General features: G+C 41.7%; 1 protein-coding gene across 2 annotated transcripts in view; it reads left to right on the forward strand.

Annotated features, from left to right (window-relative positions):
* Positions 1-19,489, forward strand: part of Unc5c (unc-5 netrin receptor C) — a 369,361-nt gene that overhangs the window by 343,160 nt on the left and 6,712 nt on the right. For both annotated transcript variants that reach the window (NM_001293561.1, NM_009472.4), the window contains 3 exons: positions 8,063-8,212; positions 9,308-9,472; positions 18,778-18,956. In NM_001293561.1, coding sequence (NP_001280490.1) covers positions 8,063-8,212; positions 9,308-9,472; positions 18,778-18,956 — 494 coding nt within the window. The remainder of the gene's footprint in view (positions 1-8,062; positions 8,213-9,307; positions 9,473-18,777; positions 18,957-19,489) is intronic.

Genomic DNA, 19,489 nt, shown 5'->3' on the forward strand with positions numbered 1-19,489 from the left:
ACAAAGAAAAGGAGGCTCCCTATCAGTTGGACTCAAGAAGCCCTGAAATGTCCTTTCATCTTTCTGCCTACCTCTTTGAGTTTGGCAGCTTTTGTAACAGTTTTCCTGAGTTTTGTTAAGCCCTGAAGCAAAAATGGTCACCTGAAACTTAAAAGCTTCAGTTAGCAATTTGGAAGCACTGATGTAGAATCAGAATGCCAGCAGTGACTGCTGGGGTAAAAGTCAAGGCCGATGGAAGACAGCAGGCATCTTTTATATACCTTTCAGGATGCTTTCTTCCTGTGCACACGCATGAAGGACCAGTGGGAGCAAAGCTGAGGTTGAGTTCACACAAAGAGATAAAGATTCTGGAAACTGTGAGAATAGTCTGGAATAAACTAAAATAGAGAGGTCAAATATATTGTAAAGATGGAGTTTGGAATATCACTGAGTTTCTTTTTTTCTCCTCCACCTCCTTGGGTGATTAAAGTAATAAAAATGATGTTTTCTTTTCATTATTTGTAAAGCCTTAAATCCTAATATAAATAGTCTAGAAATTAATAGAGAACAAGGTTATATTTGGAATAAGTCTTAAAACTCCCAGAGAGAAAAATACATCTATGTAGAAATAAGTAATCCTGCTCCCCTATTAGCCACGCCTCTTCATAATAAAGACCCTCAATAAGTGCTGAAATCTAAAACTTAAAAAGAGTTATTTGCGCTCATTCTGTATGTACGTTTATTGAGTTTCTGACAGATGTATTTGTGATCCAGACTAAATAAAATACATTACCACAATCTGGTTTTCTCTTTGGAATCTCTGGGTACAGAGAAAGTTTTTCCTTAGATTAATCTAATTCACAAATACCCTAATGTAGGCTCCAGGAGAGAACAGTAACTATAAAAGAGAGATACAAAAAGAAAAGAATAAAACACTGAAAAGTAGGGAAAACAAAGTGGTTTCGATAAAACACCAGTTGTCAATGGTGTGATGCCCTCCTGGGCTGAGCTTGCTAGGCAACGTGATAAAGGGGTAGGTAGCTTCATTTCCATTCTGCCACCTGTTGCCAACTCCACTGTTGTCCATCTGCTACAGCCTCCTGGCAAGCAGCAGGTGACCTCCAAACTAACTTGTCTGGTAAACTGTCAGGGCCCTGGTTTCTGACGTTTATCTATCCATGCATATTACACATATATCAGATAAAAACCAAGAAAATATGCTACAAGTTCCAATGATTCTGTCTACCTCCACTGCCTCTGGAAGGTTCAAGGACAATGTTATAGAATTTGGCACAAAATTAGGACTAGATTCTATTAATCTTCCTTCACAGGCATTGAGATTATTATGGTATTTGAAAGATGATAAATCAACAAAGATGTTAAATTTGTCTGTAGTCTAGTTTTAGGGTGTTTGTTCTTTGGTGGCAATCGAGCTGGTCAGATGTTGTCATTGAGATCTGTATGGTGTCTCAGAATTTATCTTCTCATTGTCATCTTCCCATGAGACTTGGACTTAGCCCTATCCTATGTTGTGCAAATGACCTACTTGATGAATTGACCTTTATAGAGGGCATAGGAAGAGAAAAGCTGTGCTAACCATAATACTTCTTCTCTAAGAATGCCTACAAGCTGCTGTTCTGAATACGTAAATGTACAAATGTCTTCCACGGCAAAAGGTCTTCACAAATATGACGGTGTTCCCCCTTGACAGGGCAAATATAAAACAATAACAAGTATTGAGAACTTCCCTTTCCTGAAGTCAGTAGATGTTATAAGGATGGAAGGGGGATGGGGTACAGATTTCATTGTTGGATATGAAGACTGGAGAAGGCATCATGACAAGGAAGGCAAGCAGTCTGAGGGGGGGGGGGGGAAGAAAAAGAAAGTAAACTCCTCTCTCTGCAAGCCAGTGTAGCACAAGGTTACTTGGTTTGTAAGTTTGTATTGTCCTCAATTTTGGGTAATTGCTCATGGAATTTGAATAATAACATGTTAAGGGTAAACAGAAGTTCAACATGAACACACATGTGCTAGAGTGACCTGAAAGTCCCTGTTCCATGATACTATGTGAAACGTCCTTGCTTACATTAGAAGAATGCCAGGGGAGACAAGTGACGTGGGTTCTCTGTTGAGTGGGACCCCTTGGCACATTGCTTTGAGAGCATCACAAACTTCCTTGACCGGGCAGGCTGAAAGTGGCAGTTCAGCCCAAGCATCTGTGGCAGCAGCAGCTGCTGGAACAGCAGGCAGAGCCCTGGAAACGAAGGGACTTTGACGGGGAATGTTTGCACATGGTCACTGGCGTCTAGCCTTATTATTATTAAGAATGAAGGCAGGCAGACAGACGTAGGGGGAGGGCAGAGCACCGCAGTGTGAACACAGGAAAGGAAAATAACAGCATGAGGTGACATTGACCTGAGCAGGTGGAGGAGGCTGGCTGACTGTCAGCTATTCCCCATAGCCCAGCTCAGCAGCCAGAGGCCTGAAGGCCAGAGGCGGGGACAGCAGGCACAGGGCTGAGAGCTGCCTACTGGAAAGCTGGTGGGGAACAGGGGAGAGGGACTGCTGCTCTTTTTGGCCTCTGCTTTGGTAGAGTGCAGGCGCACTGCTGTGACAGGGGCTGTGGAAATAGCCACAGTTAGCAGAAAGAAACTTCTCATTACTAAATGACCAGGGCATTTTTCAACATAGGAATAAAGACTACATAAAAATAGGGCAGGTTTCACTGAATCTGAAGGCAGGTTTAGTTCAGTCAACACAATCACTGAGGGCTAGTCTGCGGCTTAGTGTGCTTGGTGTGCTGAACACGTGCTAAGTTGTTCTCAAGTCATAGAGTTCTGTGATGATAATGCCCTAGCAAAGCCCTGCACTGGATCAGCACCAAGGACAGAGCAAAGGGAAGGTCCTAGCTCCTTAAGCTAAGGCAAGCAAGCACAAATTTCTGGAGGAGGAGGCTGGCTCCTGTGACCTTCATATCTTTGGGGCTTAAAGATTTCTCTAGAGTAGGTCCTTACTGTACCAGTGGTGATCCAACTCCTTAGCAGAAGTAGATGGAGCCCATTCATATTTCTGTTGGAGTACACAGAAATATTCTTTTCTTTTATTTTATTTTAGGTACAGGGACAGATAGTTTTAAGTAGAGAAGTGAAACAAGGGGTGGTTTTTGTCTCCTTCCTACCCTCTCTTTAGTGATCAGTGATTTGGTGATCTTTAGTGATAAGAATCCTAATTGTGAGACTTCTCTAGAAGGAAGTTCGCCCAGTGTTGGAAGGCTCATTAGGAGAAAAGGGGGCAGGGAGAGAAGTGGCAAATGCCACATGGCTGCACAATCCTGAAGAGTGAGAATTTCTGGTGGTATAGAAAGAACATAAGAGCCATAGGCTCTCAGGTATGCCTCCATACTGGGTCCAATGTGGATATATCTTACTATCAGAGAGCCTTTGAGAGCCCTGAGCACAGACAAGAGCTGCTTCATTGTTCCTCATAGGCCTTTAAAGGAGCTTGGATTTATTATGCCTCTTAAGTGGCCCAGGCTAATGGCTTGGCATGGACAGTGCCTGGGTTTAATTGGTTATTGTGCAAGCAGCTTGTTTCTGTGATGGAATTCCATGTTGCTGCCTTTGCTGCAGTCTTTCGTAGGCTTCTAGAATCAATTCAGCCCTGATTACCCTCATTCAGCTCTCCGCTGGAAGCAGACGCCACAAGTAGCTTCTCAGATCCCAGGGAGAGTTCCTGGTGACATTTCTCTAGAATGCATGTACATGTAGACATGTGTGCCCCCATGAAGAAATGGGATAGAGATGTGGTGTCAATCACTCCTATGTCATTTTTGAGAATACTTTTAAAAGTAAAACAGGTGGCAATGACAGTTTATCAGAGCATCCAGTAGGTTCACACAGGATGCTAACCATTAGAAGTGAGTCTGGCTGCCAATAAGAAAGACAACCTCAACAAAGGAAGGTGACCTTTATATTTCTAAGCACAAACAACCTAGATGATTCTAATGGTTATTATGACATTTATTTCCAAGGTCACGATATTTTGTTAAATCTTCCTAAATCTTTTGACCTTTGGTTCTGATTCTCCATTAAAGTATATGAAATAACCTAACCTTTGTGAGTCAAAAAACATTCTGTCAAAACACTGTTTTAGAGTGGTTCTCCTTTCAGCCTGGTTATAGGATCACATGGTCTCTATACCATGCAGAACAGGAGCAGTAGGCCACGCCACGTACTTCCTGACACAAGACACATATTTCAATGACACTGAGTGACTGTTTCCAAGAAAGCCAGGAGAGGAGAGCATTTAGCTGTAAAGTCATGTTCCATTGATGAGTATGTCACTTATTTTTATTTCATCATTGTATCTATATCTCTTATATTAACTAGCAAGACTTCATGGAGGAAGACTCCAGAAAAACAAGTTTGTTACGTACAGAGTACTTTGAAGTTGAAATGGCCATAGCTATCTCAAACTAGAGCACTGAACACTAGCAATATGGAAACAGCCCTAGTAGCATGTCCTGTGCATTGACCTCTCTTATGACACAAAACATACAGGGGCAACCTCCGAGCATGACTGTCATTTTGACTCACAGGTGTATTTACATAATTTTATTACCAAGGATTTCCACCCACTCATTGAAATAATTTATTTCTGCTTTAGTATCTTTAGTGCTTTGATTGGTAGCGCTGGTGGTGGTTGTGTTTTTACTTCATTTTTTTTGAAACAGGGTCTGAATATGTAGCTCTAGCTGTCCTGTAACACCCTATGTAGACCAGGCTGGTCTTGAACTCACAAAGGTTCATTGGCTCTGCCCTCCCTCCCAAAGCGTGCTGGGTTAAAGGTATATGCCACCACATCCATCCAGTGCTTTTGGTTCTTGTCTCCTGTAAATCATGGTCTTTTTTTTTTTTTTTTTAACAAGTTGAATATCTTAATTGTAACAGCACTAGTCACTATTTTTAAGTAAAAACCTGTGTTAAATTTGAATAATATTCTTGAGTTAATTCCTCACCCAGATATTGTTGTGAGAACAGCTGCTATCTTTAAGACAGAGAACAAGATCACACACCTCAAGCCCAGTGCCCCACTGGCTAACAAAAGACAACATCAGTACTTCTGCATTTATTAATCGCAGCTTATACCTTTGTTTTTTATATTAATGTGCTAATATGGGCTTATACTTTGAGAATAAATTAAAATAAAACAATCAGGTATTTATTGGTAGATGATACATCCTATTAGTTTACTGATAGAAATGGTCAAGAGCTCATGTTCTAGCTCTGCACAGCAGCTTATTATGAGCTTCCTGATTGATGGGGAAATGAAAGAGAGAGAGAGAGAGAGAGAAAGAGAGAGAGAGAGAAAGAGAGAGAGAGAGAGAGAGAGAGAGGAGAGAAGAGAGAAGAGAGAGAGAGAGAAAAGAGAGTATTCTTTGCCCCCACTGCTGCTAAGTGGTACTTTGTTGTTTGTTTGTTTGTTTGTTTTCTCTCTTTGAAGCCATTCTAGGCCCACTCTTCATGAGAGAAAATTCCCTAGCATGACTTCTGAGAAATTAAATACTGAGCCTTAGTCTTGGACTGACTCCAACCCAGACTTGGCTTTCAAAATTTCTTGACATCAAGGTCACGGCCAATGGACAGCTAAGATTTTGTTAGGTTGTTCATCCTGCCAAGAGAACTGATAATGATAAGGTGCTGTCTTCTGTGTTGACTGTAGGGATGGGGTGTGCATTCTGCATTGTTGGGTACAATTACCTCCCAGAATACAATGCATCTTCTTTCAGACATCCCAGGGAGATAATTTGGATGTAATGAAGATCTATAGTAATCAGATAATTACTATCGATTGCTCTTTAGATGTCTTGATGAGGTAATTAGGGCATCCTGGAAAGAAGCTAGAACTGATTGATTGGCATGACTGTAATCTCAAAGATTTCTAATTATGTTTCTTTTCTTCTAATGGCTTATAAACAAACATCATTTTAGCTTTAGAATTTGTCAGGTGCCAGGTTCTCTGGGAACACCAGCTTTCTCTATTATGCTAACTAGACACTGAACATGATCAACATAAGCTCATTATGTGTTCCTGCTGAAGCAGAAGCAACTGCCATTAACCCTCACATCTCTTCCCTGTTCCACAGGCTGACAGAAGATTCTTGTCAGTGAATGGGGTGTGCAGTGTCAGGGAGGGTGGCTATGTGTGATAGTGGGCTGGCTATATCTGTAGGTCCTACTGGGAACCCTGGAAGTCTGCTGAGGTAAGCACAGCAGACCTAGGGCTTAGTGACATGGATTCTGTGTCAGAGTGGCTAGCTGGCTGCTCAGCTCCTGTCACAAGTAATAGCTACTCATCCGCAGCCATGGAGGAGGGCAGGTCAATACTATCAGACATCTGGACCACACACTCATCTGTGCCAGAGGGATCTTGCCTCATGGTTTCCATTAGACACTAATTAGAGGACTCCCTATCTGAGACTATGTTCCCCATTATCCTAGTATTTTCTATGCCTCAAAGGGCCTTTCAGCAGTTGATGATAGAAGTTAAGAACCCAGGAAGCAGCAGTTTCACTGAGCTGTTTGCATCTTATCCATGATGTTGTTGAGCTCAGTAGTGACTAGATGGCCAGAGTGTGGTTCAGTAGTCACTCAACAAATGCAAAACACATGTTCCTCTGGGTATTTCACAATATAGATACAACTGTGTATCTAAGGATCCTGTGTGGTCCCTCTGTATTTCATACCTTGGTTGATCTTCAGTGCATGCAGATTGCCTTCTGAATGGATGCCTTTATTCTTGAATTCCTTCTTGTTTGCAGAAATATCACTGCCAAAGACAACCATATTTTGCTTTATGTTATTTATAATTATGGTTATTTTCCTGAATTCCCACTTTTAAAAGGTCATGAATTATACAATATTTTAATCATAAAAATTTTGGTAGCATGAGAGCTATACAAGGGAGGTTCATTTCATGCACTGGTATTAATAACTTACAGTAAGCTGCTGTTTGGATAATTTCAGCTGTAGTTGGAAATGCTTCATTAAGTCCCATTAAGCAGCTTGAAGAATAGAAGTGAATATAGACTTTGTCTTTCTGTAACATCTTTATACTGTAAATGAAGGGTGGATTGGGGTTTCTTCACCTAGAAATTTTTAGAGATGGGGCAGTCTCTTTTAAAATCTAATCTGGATAGGTGTTTGGTTCAGAAAATATTGTTTTCAATTGTCATTATCTGAATGCAAAGGTTTCTCTAATAGGATATATATAATAGGCTCAGTTGGTAAAGTTCTGGCCATGAAGTCCAAAAGCCTATGTTACAAAAAAATATTGAGTATGATAGCACATGCCCCTAATCCCAAAACCAGGGAAACAGAAGAGTCAACCTCTGAGATCCCCTGACTAATCTATTTGAAGACATCCAGGCTAGTCAGAACCCCTATCTCTGAACAAAGGCGATCATCAAATGAATGTCACTCAAGGTTTGCCTTTGTGTCTATGCATACACACACATACACACTCACTCACTCACTCACAAAGTTTTAGTAATTGTGACTTAGGTACTTTATACATTTCTGTACATAAATAAACGATAACAGACTGGACTAAATGTCAAAACTAATTCACATTTTTTGGTTGTTGTTTGTTGCTTTTATCAAATGTACCAAAAGAAGTCACCTTTTAATTAACAGCCCCTTTCAAATTTCAATGAAAATCTACTTCCTTATTAGTTTACCTCTATTTCTATCACTATTTTACTTGTACTCTTATCTATGCCCATTCTCAATGTAAGTCTCTTGTTCTTGCCAACTACAAAAAACAAACTGCTGAGTTTTCTCACATGTGGTGTGATGCAAATTCCACAGGCTACTTGCCAATGCAGCTTAAGACTCTACAAGATGGTCAGGATTTCATACTAAAGTCTCACTCAGCCTCACAGGTATTTGTATTCCTGGCATTAGTGAAGTATAGTACTCTATCCAACAGACAAGTGAAGAACCTTATTTACTTGATGAGAGGTCTGATGTAAATTAGGCAGGTCAATCAATAATATACCTTGTTTGGGGATGTGTCCTTGTAGGAAGTTCTACAACTGGAGAGGCAAATGGGAGGACAGCTCCTAGAAGAACCCAAGGCTCTTCATTTTAAAGGCAGCATCCACAACCTGCGCCTGTCTATTCATGACATCGCCCATTCCCTCTGGAAGAGCAAATTGCTGGCTAAGTATCAGGTGAGGCTACCAAGAGACACTCACTACTTGGAAACAGATATAAGACAGATGATTCAGATTTTATGGTCATATGTATCTCCTTCTTTGGGGACATTGCCAAAGTCTCCCATGCCAACACTTATTTCTTCAAAACAGTGTGAAGCCAGGGTTTTGAAAAAATGCCCAATAAACATACTAAATGGAATAGTTTTTAAAGTATTTTTTTTATTATTATAACTGTACTGTTATTTCAGTAAGTTAGTTTTCAACATTTACTTCATTAATAGGAACAGCCTCAAGTGCATCCCAGGGAGGAAATAGTGCACTGCTACCTGATCTGACATGCATTGGTTTTCCATTTTACTAGCTAACATAACCTGTGCACTTTGTGGAAATCAGAGTTTGGTGGCTGACACGGAATGTCAGTGAATGGCGCTGTCACTCACTGGTTCTGCTGGGTGTGGCACCAGAACCTCAACCTAAACCCCTTATTCATTCATGAATCCTTTCCTTGGCTTAATTGCCACAAGCGTATAGGATTGGCTGTGTACAGTAATTCTGACAGTGACAAGTGAGTATCTGGTATGGGCTTCGTGTCTCTCAGGCTAAGGACTGTTCAGTAAGGACCAATTTCCAACTGCAGTGAGCTTTAGCTGCCCCTGCACTGGGCAAAGGGAGGGTAAAGGTATGAAAAGATGTGGGATCATCACAACATCCTGTGACTAGCTTTGCTCTTCTCTAATAGGGCACACCAGAGATTCCTTTTAATGAGAAATGATAAGAGAATGGAAGGTTTATTTTAGGATCCTTCTAAACTCTTTAATCACCTCATTAACAATGGCTGCTTTTCTAAATGAGAGGTAGATACTCTGGTTAGGTGTGGTCTCTAGAGTTGATTCCATGGGTTCCAGTCTCAAACAATCAACTTCCTCACTGTTAGACATTAGATGTTTCTTAACCTCTCTGCATCTCTGGTTTCTTGTGTGAAGAGAGATGAGGCCATGTTTGTGCAGAAAGCAGTCATGAAGTTGGATGAGGTGGAAAACTGAAAAGCTGTAGTGTTTGGTGGGTGTACCCAGCATCTCTTGTTTATGGTTAGCACCCCATGTCTTACAGGAAATTCCATTTTACCACATCTGGAGTGGCTCTCAAAGAAACCTCCACTGCACCTTCACTCTGGAAAGACTCAGCCTAAACACAGTGGAACTGGTTTGCAAACTCTGTGTGCGGCAGGTTGAAGGAGAAGGGCAGATCTTCCAGCTCAACTGTACTGTGTCAGAGGTAAGACACTCTTAGGATCCTGGAGAATATCCTGGGAAAGAATGGTTAGGGGTGGGCAAAGCCTTTCTTGTGTAAATATCATGGAAGACGTCCCAACCTGTTCCTATGTCCTTAATGCAACTGGGAAAGGAATTGTTTTTTCCAAAATAAGTTTTCTTATGCCATCCATTTAATATTCATACTATAACTTACAAAAAGAGATCTGAGAACAAGACATGACAATAAATCCTCGTAATCCCCAACACTCCTGAGAATTACTTCAAACCCAAAACTACCTCAGCCTAAGTTGTGAGTTGTTAGGCCAGCCATGGCCACATAGTGAGACCACATTTTAACACACTACAAGAAAAACACAATTGAGATCTGAACTTCAATTGCAAGGTTTTAGTAGCATGTACATGGCACTTTCCACCAGCATTCTTCATCTGCCCACCTTTCTCTCACAGGGACTTCTGTCATTTTGTCATAATGGAATGAAGGAAAAGAGGGGTGCCTGTTACCCCACTTTGCACCCATATTGAAGGGAGAAACTTTTAGGTCTCCTTTCTTTCTCTAACCTCCAAATATTAGAGAAGATGTCCTTTACCCCAGAGTTTGGGAGATACTCCAGGAATGGAAGAAAATCTATACTCTCCATAGTGGTCATTTTTGCCTTTGTCCACTATGACTTTCACACACGCAGCTGGGCATTTTTATACATTCATATTCCAGCAGTAACAATAGTTGCTGTTATTTCAAACCTCTCTGTAAGGAAATAGGAGGTACCCATGACCTTATCTGTCCTCTTTGGATGCAAAGACTATGGTTTGAAAAGCGGTAAGCCTTCGTGTAGGAGGAACAAAGGAGTATGAATAAGCCATTTGCTCAGAAAGCTGCCCTGTGAGGCCCCTTGGAGCTCAGCTCCATGCTGCTGTGTGAGCAAGCAACAAAGCCCATGCACACTACTACAGCCAGCAGAGTATGATTTAAAACACTCTTTTTTTTGTCTTCTGCTTGGAGATGACTGCAATGTCAGTCTGTTCAGCCTGTCTTGTGCCACATGTCCTATTTAAAGATGATCTTCCTTAGCAAACAGAGGCAGAGGTGGAGGGGGGGAAGCCTGTGAGCTCATTGAAGCTCCCATCTTCTTTCCCACAGCCTGTGAGGCGCAGCGATCCTCTCCTCCTGTAGTTTCATGAGACTTTTGACTCATAAACAACTTTAGTCACAGACCTCGGTGACATTCATAAGGAATGATCTCTGTGTCAGGGTGCCATGGCAACCGCCGGGCCTTTGGATGCACAGCCCTATCTCCCAGGCACACAGCACCACCCCTGCTGGCTTCGGAGGGTGTTTTCACTTTCCTGGCCCAGCAGGTCTGCAAAGTTCAATAACCACCCAGCTCCTGTCACAACAAAGGCTGTGGAATTTTGGAGGGGGGTGAGGAGTCTGGCCCTTTGATGCGTGCTTTCTGTTCAGCATGGACATTTGCTGCTCCCTGAAAAGGTGGATCAGATGCAGCCACAAAGAAATGAGAGCCGCTCCGAGTTCTCCCCCCACCAGGGAGGGCTGCTAGCTCCTCACACAGAAAGGGCAGTTTTGCAAAGTGTGATCACAACTTAAGGACTCCTTTCTGGTGCCAACACAGAGAAAAGATGATTGCTTTTGCAACTTGGCAGTCGGCTCAGAGGCCAGCCCTGTAGTCACGCGGCAGGCATTTGCCCATGCGTGACAGACAAGCACATGAAACTCAGGATGGAAGAAATGACCAGACTGGGAAAAAACGCTGGGGATTCGGGAGCCCTCTATGGCTTGTACTTCTGGGTTCCAGCAATCCATCGCAGTGGTTATCAATTGAATGCAGGTTGGGTTCTGGAAGTGGGAGGAGGTTTCTGGTACTGGTGCTGATGCTGCAGCAATGTGAGGCTCTAAGCAGAATTGTGGGCTCTGAGGAGTCCAGTGACCCAAGTCCTCATCAAAGACTGAGAAGTGGCCCAGTATGATTCAAAAGTTGGTATAAAGAAAAGTCTTCATTTGTGGTTATTTTCTTCTGAGTTGTGCTCCTTCCATCACAAAGCAAGCTAACAGAGTCTAAGGGGTTCTAACTCCAACGTCATATCCCCAGAGAATTATCAGTCTTGTTTAGAATACATTGGTTTTTTTTCCCCCTTTTCCCACTAGTGACCTACTAAGGAAAGTCACTTACCAGTCACTTATAAAATCACGTAACTTAGGGCCTCTAGAGCCCAGGGTAGAACCTTCGCCCACCATAGGGACCAGTCTGGACCAGGCATGTATACTCAAGAGCCACCACCTGTCCTTCTGTTCCCCTTACCAGAGGCCCCTAAAAGCCTCTCGCTGAAGAAAAGAGGTTTCAGAAGGAAAAATACCTAGAAAACTAAAATGTTGCTGTGACTGGATGTCACGATGAAAATTATGGAAGATATTTCATTTTTTTGGTTTCTTTAGATAGGGGTGGGGTAAGAAATTTGTCCAAAGTGAAAATATGGTACAGAGAAGAAAGGAAAACTTGATAGGGGTGGGGTATTGCAAGCATTGCCTCTCTGATCAGTGGGATCCATTTGCCAGCTTAAGCATCACATGTCCTGTTCTCAAAATCCAAGTTAAAGCTCAGATCGAACAGATGGTTCAGAGCACTTTCTGTTCTTGCACAAGACCTGGGTATAGCTCCAGTATCCATATTGCAGATCACAACTATCTGACTTCGAGATCAGTCGGGTCTAGTGTGAGTTCTGGGATAGCCAGGGCTAAACAGAGAAACCCTGTCTCAAAAAGCCAGAAAGCAAGAAAAGAAAAGAAAGAGGGAGGAAGAGACAGAGTGACAGAGAAAGAGGAAGGAAGGAAGGAAGGAAGGAAGGAAGGAAGGAAGGAAGGAAGGAAGGAAGGAAGGAATCTTAAGATGTAGATGGGGGTTATAGCTTCCATAAACTATATGAAGAAAACTACCACCCAACTAAATTTGGGGGTTGATCACCCAGAACAGATGTTTGGTTAATGCTGAAAAATCATATGGTTAACTAAGAAAATTATAACATCAAAAACAGATGGTTCCGCTATCATAAAAGATTATTGTAATAAACATTCTGTGAAAGTAATCTCTACTTTTACCTGGAAGTAAAGGAAAAGCCGATAGAAAATGAAAATTACTACATGAAATGTGAACATAAATGTATGCGTGCATTTTCTCTGATTACCTTCAATGTATTAAAGTATGCTACCAGCCATCCAATAAGTGTAGTACAAAGTTTGTTTCATAGACTCCCAAGACATAGGCAGAGTAGCCAAGTTAGCAGTTAGGGAAATGTCCACATGCAATGGTACTGGTTCCTTACTCAACAAGACAGGGATGAGCTGAGTGTATGAGAGTTTCCTGAGACTCATATCTATTTTAAACTAGCCTTTCTTCATCCTCAGGGTTTAACCAATGAGATAAATCAAGCCCTCATTCACATTTAGTTAGAAGGAAACAAGAATTCCACTCTGCAGGTAGAATTATTTATCAGGAATGGTTTTCCTGTCTCCCCATCATAGCAAAAACTGCCTGCTCCCATTTAGGCAAACAGTGACCGTGTAGCTTCAATGTGCCATGTGAATATTACAGGGAATCTGTTGATAAAACAACAAATAAAATACTCTGCCTAAACAGAAATTAGGAGAGCAAAGTCCATTCAGTCTGCATAGGGCTGAACCTGAGGAACACTGAAGAGCTATGGCCATGTCCTGGAGTCCTGGCCGCCTCCAAGTAGGGTATCTTAGCATATATAAAGAAGGCTATTGTAGCACATGGCCTTGGGCCAAATTTTAAGGCATGTGCAGAAGATACTAAAGGAAAAGGCCTGCCAGAGGGCTTCTCCTAGAAGTGGTGGTAGGAATGAGAAGCAGGAGAGTGTGTCAGCGCTCAATCAGGGCCAGTACCACCAAGATGGCAGACTGAGAAGTCGGGGGAGCAGAGTTGTAGGGGTTCCTGACTCCATGTCAGAACTGGAGCCCAGAGTCCCACATAGCCCTAGGTGGGGGCTATGCATATCGCTCACTGAACAAAACTAGGGGCTAGACTTTTAAAGAAAAACTAAGTTCAATTCTTTTGACACTATTCCACAGTTTTCATGAGAGGGCAGTTTCTGAATGAAGCTGAATCTATGATACCAGCATTGCTTTTAAGAAAATTTGACATGCAACAGCTAAAGGCCAAAACCTATGACAAAATAGACATAAAAACTCTCAACAAAATTCTGATCAATAGGTTTCATCCTAAGCATGAAAGGATGGCTTAATACATGCAAACTAAACACCATGTATCGTATGTACAGAATGATGAATATAAATTATATGAGCATCCATGATATAGGAAAGACACAATACAATTCAACAACTATAGATGTTAAAAACCTTGAACATACTAAATATTGAAGAAGCATACATACATGAACATACATGAACATAAAATATAATGTATGGTAAACCCACAGCTTTATCATACTGAGAAGGAAAAAGCTGAAGGTAGTTTCCTTTAGGACAGGGACACATGTATAAGTATCCACCCTCATATCTCTTACTAAGAATAATACAAATATACAGAGCAATTGACAAGAGAAAGACAAGACAGACAAATTGGAAAGAAAAAAATTAAAGTCTCTCTTTATGCACATGGTATGATCTATCCATAGAAAAATAGATCCTAAAGAATATAATAATTGATTATTCCAAAGTCACATACAAAGTCAACTTTCAAAAGTCATTAGCTTATTTACATATCAAAGATGAATTGTTGAGAGAACTCATGACTACAATGGTGTTTACAGTAGGGCAGAGAAGGAAAATATACCTTGGAAAACCTTAATAGAGGCAGAAAAATTCCACAATTAAAAGTAAAAACCACTCATGAAAAATATTGAATAGCACACACACACATACAAGACGGGAAAGAAACCCCCATGTCCACGAATTACAAAACTTAATGATTTAAAATGTCTATATTACCCAGAGTCATCCTCAGGTCCAATGCACACCTAAAATTCATAAGGATTAAATTATATTTCTTAAAAAATAAATACCTAGGACAGTCTTGGGTGAAATAAGTAAAGCAGGGGTCATCACAATACCTGATCCTGATTCTAATACTCACTGTGGAGCCATATCATCCCAAACAATGCAGATGCACACAGTCAGTCATGCTGCATCCCAGAAATAAATGTATGTATGGACATCAACGGAGTTTTCAATGGAGGCACCAACACTGCACACTGGACTGAGGACAGCTTCCTTAACGTATGATGATGGGGAAAATCAACACATGCAGAACACTGAGACACAGTCCTCCTCACCTAACACACAAAAGCAAACCTGAATCTTGGAAACGACTGAAGAAAAAAAGCACAATAGAAACAACTCAAAACCTTGTTAAAGGTAACAATTTTCTGGATAGGAAAACCAAACCTCAGGAGATAGAGAAAAAAATTGACAGCTACGATCACCTCAAATTACAAAGCTTTTGCACAGCAAAGGAAATGATCAGTACATGGGGAGAGAACTATGGGATGGGAGAAAACACATCATAGCCTTAAATGTGACTGGTTCTTATCCAGAAAACAGAAAGAACTAAAAGAAAAAAAATTAATTTAACTTTTAAAATGAGAAAATTATGACAGAGGCCCTTCTCCAAAGAATATGAATGGCCAACATACATAGGAAAAATTGCTCAGTTAGCCATCAGGGAGTACAAATCAAAGCCACCATGTGATGTCATTCACCCCAGTTAGTAGGGCTGCGATCAAAGTGACAAACAATAAATGCTAATGAGCATGTGGCCAACAGGGACTCTCACATGGTTGATGAGAATGTGAATTAGTACAGTTGTTATAAAGGTACCTAAAAATACTAAAAATAGTCCACTGTATGATCCAACTATCCCACTTCTAAGTATATAGCCAGAGGAAATTGAACTAGCATGCTTAGTTAAACATGCCTATGTGCCCTCATATTTTGCAGCAAAATTCGCAATAGTTAAGTCACAGATTCAGCCTGGCCACCCTCTAAAAAATGAATATGCTGTGTAGAACAATGGAGCATTACTTAGACATAGAGAATAATGGACTCCTGTAATTTGCCATGAAATAGCTAGTACTGGGTGGAAGTCATTATGTTAGGTAAAATAAGCCAAACCGCTCCAGGGGAACTGGTTAGTTCATATTGTTGTTCCACCTATAGGGTTGCAGATCCCTTTAGCTCCTTGGGTACTTTCTCTAGCTCCTCCATTGGGGGCCCTGCATATGTATCAGAAGATGGCCTAGTCGGCCATCATTGGGAAGAGAGACCCCTTGGTCTTGCAAACTTTATATGCCTCAGTACAGGGGAACGCCAGGGCCAAGAAGTGGAGTGGGTGGGTAGGGGGGTGAGGGGGTATGGGGGAGTTTTGGGATAGCATTTGAAATGTAAATGAAGAAAAAAAACCTAATTTAAAAAAATGTTTGGGAAAAAAAATAAGCCAAACAACAGAAGAGCAAATCCCTATGTGTATGTGTCCCTTTTTCCCTCTCAAACAAAGAACAGCAATAAGACACTGACCTGAAAGTAGCATACTAAGATATGGAGACTGGAAAGATAGGGGTTAAAGAAAAGAGCAACGGGATTCAGTCATCTCACCTTTTATGCTTGTATGAAGTCAGAACATTAACCACAAACAGTTAATTACATGTTAAAAGATTAGGGTTGGGGAGATGGCTCGATTGATAACATTGAAGAACCTGATTTTGATCTCTGGAACCCATATAAAAAAATAAAAGTAAAAACATTAGACATGGTACAACATGCAATAATAATCCCAGTACTTTGTGGGGGTAGGGGGGAGACTGAGGAATGCCTGGGGCTTCCTGTACTCAACAGAGAGACAGCCTAGCCTTCTAGATGAGATCAGGACTCTAAAGAGCTATAGTACCTGAGGAATGATACTCACAGTTGTCCTCTGGCTTCTAAACGATGGCACAGATGCACATGCATGTGCAGCTATGAAAGCACACACACACACACACACACACACACACACACACACATACACACACACACGTTCAAAATTGTAAGATTAGAATGTCATGGAGAAAGGATATTTAAAACTCCCCTGAATGAATAAATGAATGAGTGAATGAATGGTAGAGAGAGTCAGGGAAGAGTGATGCGCAAGGTGAGCCATGTGGGAAGACAGGCTGGCAGGAGTGTAGGAGGGAGAACAGGCAAGCAGCAGGAAGATACTGTGGCCAACCATGATAAGGAAACTCTTTGGGGATGAGAGTCCATGCTTCAGGAGGCAGTTCCTCCCTCTGCAGACTTTGACCTCCACTCCCATCCAAGGACAATCAAGGTGGGGAGATACGTGAGGGGATGGTAAGTTTTCCTTCTGGACTTAAGGAATAGTCACAATAAGGAGTAAGAGAACTTGAACCTGGGTGAAGTCACTAAACTGTTAGTGATAGTGTAGAACTTTACTGCTCCCCCACAACAATGCAGTCATGAATATTGCTGTGCCCAATATAAGCACTGCAACTCTTGAGTCCTAACATTGCCAACATAGTCCACTAGGAAGCATTGATGTGAGTCCCTAAATGAATCACTGCTTGGGCTTTTGAAGCCCTGTGACCCTGGAGGTTATGGACTCTTGCTTTTTGGCAGAGCTCTGTGCCTGAGGGGAAAGAACTGCAGGTTCTGAGTCTAATCGGAGCTCCCTAATCCTGCTGGATGCTTCCGAGCGGCAGCCCACAGTCTAGCCATGGAACCAGAGCTAAGATACAAGAGCCAGCACCATCTCTTTGCCAAGCTATTGCTTCTGAGCCCTGATACTTTGATCAAAGCCAAGACTATTGTATATATATTCTTTACTTTCAAAAACAATAACAATAAACAAACAAACAAACTCCAGAAAAACAATTTTCTCTCACATGTCCCCCAGCTCCTCAATGGGTCTCATCCAGAGGGATGATAGAAGTTGAAAATCACCATTGGCCACTGATCCCCAAAACGCAGACCACCCTGTGGGTCACATTTGGGAGCCAGCCAGCTGAGACACCCCACCTGCCCCTCAAAGCTCCTGCAATCCCAAGTCTGCAGAGACCTCAGAATCAGGGCAGGACATGAGGGCTCTAACAGCAGGGGCAATAACCCCCTAAGCTCAGCATTTAGAAGGACATCACAGACTTCAGGATGACCTGGGCTCTGTGCCTAGTGTCTCCTCCAGCACCCCAAGGCGTTACCTGCCTTAAAAAAGAGGTGACATTCAAAGCAGATCGAGAAGATTTCTTGTTATTGCTTTAATGGTTCCCAGGCAACGTTTCCTCTTGCTTTCAGACCAGCAGAAGTGATCAGAAAATGATTAGAGTTTCTCTTGCAGATGAAATTTAGATTTTTGCATTTGTGCTGCTTTATGAGCTGAAACTATTTTAAGAGCCAATTTATAGTTTTCTCTACTAAAATCGGATTAAAAAAAAATAAGCAAGGAGGTTCAGCAATTAGAGGATACCATTAGTGGCTTGCCCTAAGGCAATACTCTGTGTTTACTACTTTTTTTTAAGTTTGCCTTAATTTGATCTATCTTAGCATCGCCCCATTTTATCAAGCAAGAGATGGAGGGAACTACCTTCACAGGGCTAGCTGAGGTCTCCTATGTGTTCACAGAGAGGATGCCTTTACAGTTAGATGGCTTCTAGAAGATCTTATTTCTCTCAGATGTATTTATTCCTTCAGGAAGAAGTTCCCTTTTGAGCATTTCCAACATCTAAACCTTTGAGAACATAGACATTCCCTCTCTTCTCCATTCCCAAAGCAACCATTCTCAGTCTGTGGGCTGAGACCATGGGAAAAACACGTATTTCTGGTGATCTTAGGAATTCCCAACCATAAATTTATTTATGTTGTTACTTTCATATCTGTAATTTTGATACTGAGAAGTCTCTCAGTTCCTGAGGCCAGTAGGAGTTTATGTTTTCCAGTGGTCATGATCCACAGGTTGAGAACTGCGATCTTGGAGTGTCTCATTAGGGAAGCCATTGTGGAATCTTACTAGAGCTTTCTGCCCTGCCCAGTCCTGACCTAGGAACTCTGAACATGGGCTATACAAAACTATCTCCCTCTACCTCTACTAACCCACTACTTCCAGGCCAGGAAGAGACTGTCCTTCTTGAAGAGAAGAGAACCTGTACTCTTTGTATCCATCTCAAGTTGGATACAGAGAATATCCAACTGAGAGTCAAGTATTATGCTGACTGAATCAACAGCGATTACACTTGCCTTCTGAAAAGAAAGTTGTGTCGTTCCTACAGGAACCTACTGGCATCGACTTACCTCTCCTGGACCCTGCTAGTACCATCACCACTGTCACCGGACCAAGTGCTTTCAGCATTCCTCTCCCTATCCGGCAGAAGCTATGCAGCAGCCTGGATGCCCCTCAAACAAGAGGCCATGACTGGAGGATGCTGGCCCATAAACTCAACCTGGACAGGTGAGTGTGTCCAGGCTTCTAGACCTACTGTTTTCATTTAGCAGAGATTCCAGGACTGAAAGGAATGATATAGAAAGTGGCACTTTTCTCTTCCCACTACACATCTGTTTATATTTTCATTCTGACTGTGAGCTTCCAAACAATTCCAAGAGAATTCCTGGGATATATGACATTTATCAGTGTCAAGATTTGTGATAGACTTTACCTAGCTCATGTGCTAAGAGCTCCTAAATATGATGTCTATTCACTAAAGTAATTATTGTTCATCCATCGCCAGTTGAACAAGACGTAATGCATGATGAATAATTTACATGCTCACACAAGCACTTGTATTAAGTTATAAAGAGACCCTGAGAGCCTCTGCTTCGTAGAAAATATCTGTCACCTCCAAGGAAGAGATGTGGTATGACCTGTCAAAGATCATCAGAGTCCAGACTGGACAGAAAACATAAGCCTCTTGATTTCCTGTTTAGGACAAAACCCACAGACACGTTGTCTCTTAAATTATCCTATTCAGAGTTGAGGTTAACAAA

The sequence above is a fragment of the Mus musculus genome, chromosome 3 (genome assembly GCF_000001635.26).
Source record: "Mus musculus strain C57BL/6J chromosome 3, GRCm38.p6 C57BL/6J".
NCBI lineage: Eukaryota > Metazoa > Chordata > Mammalia > Rodentia > Muridae > Mus > Mus musculus.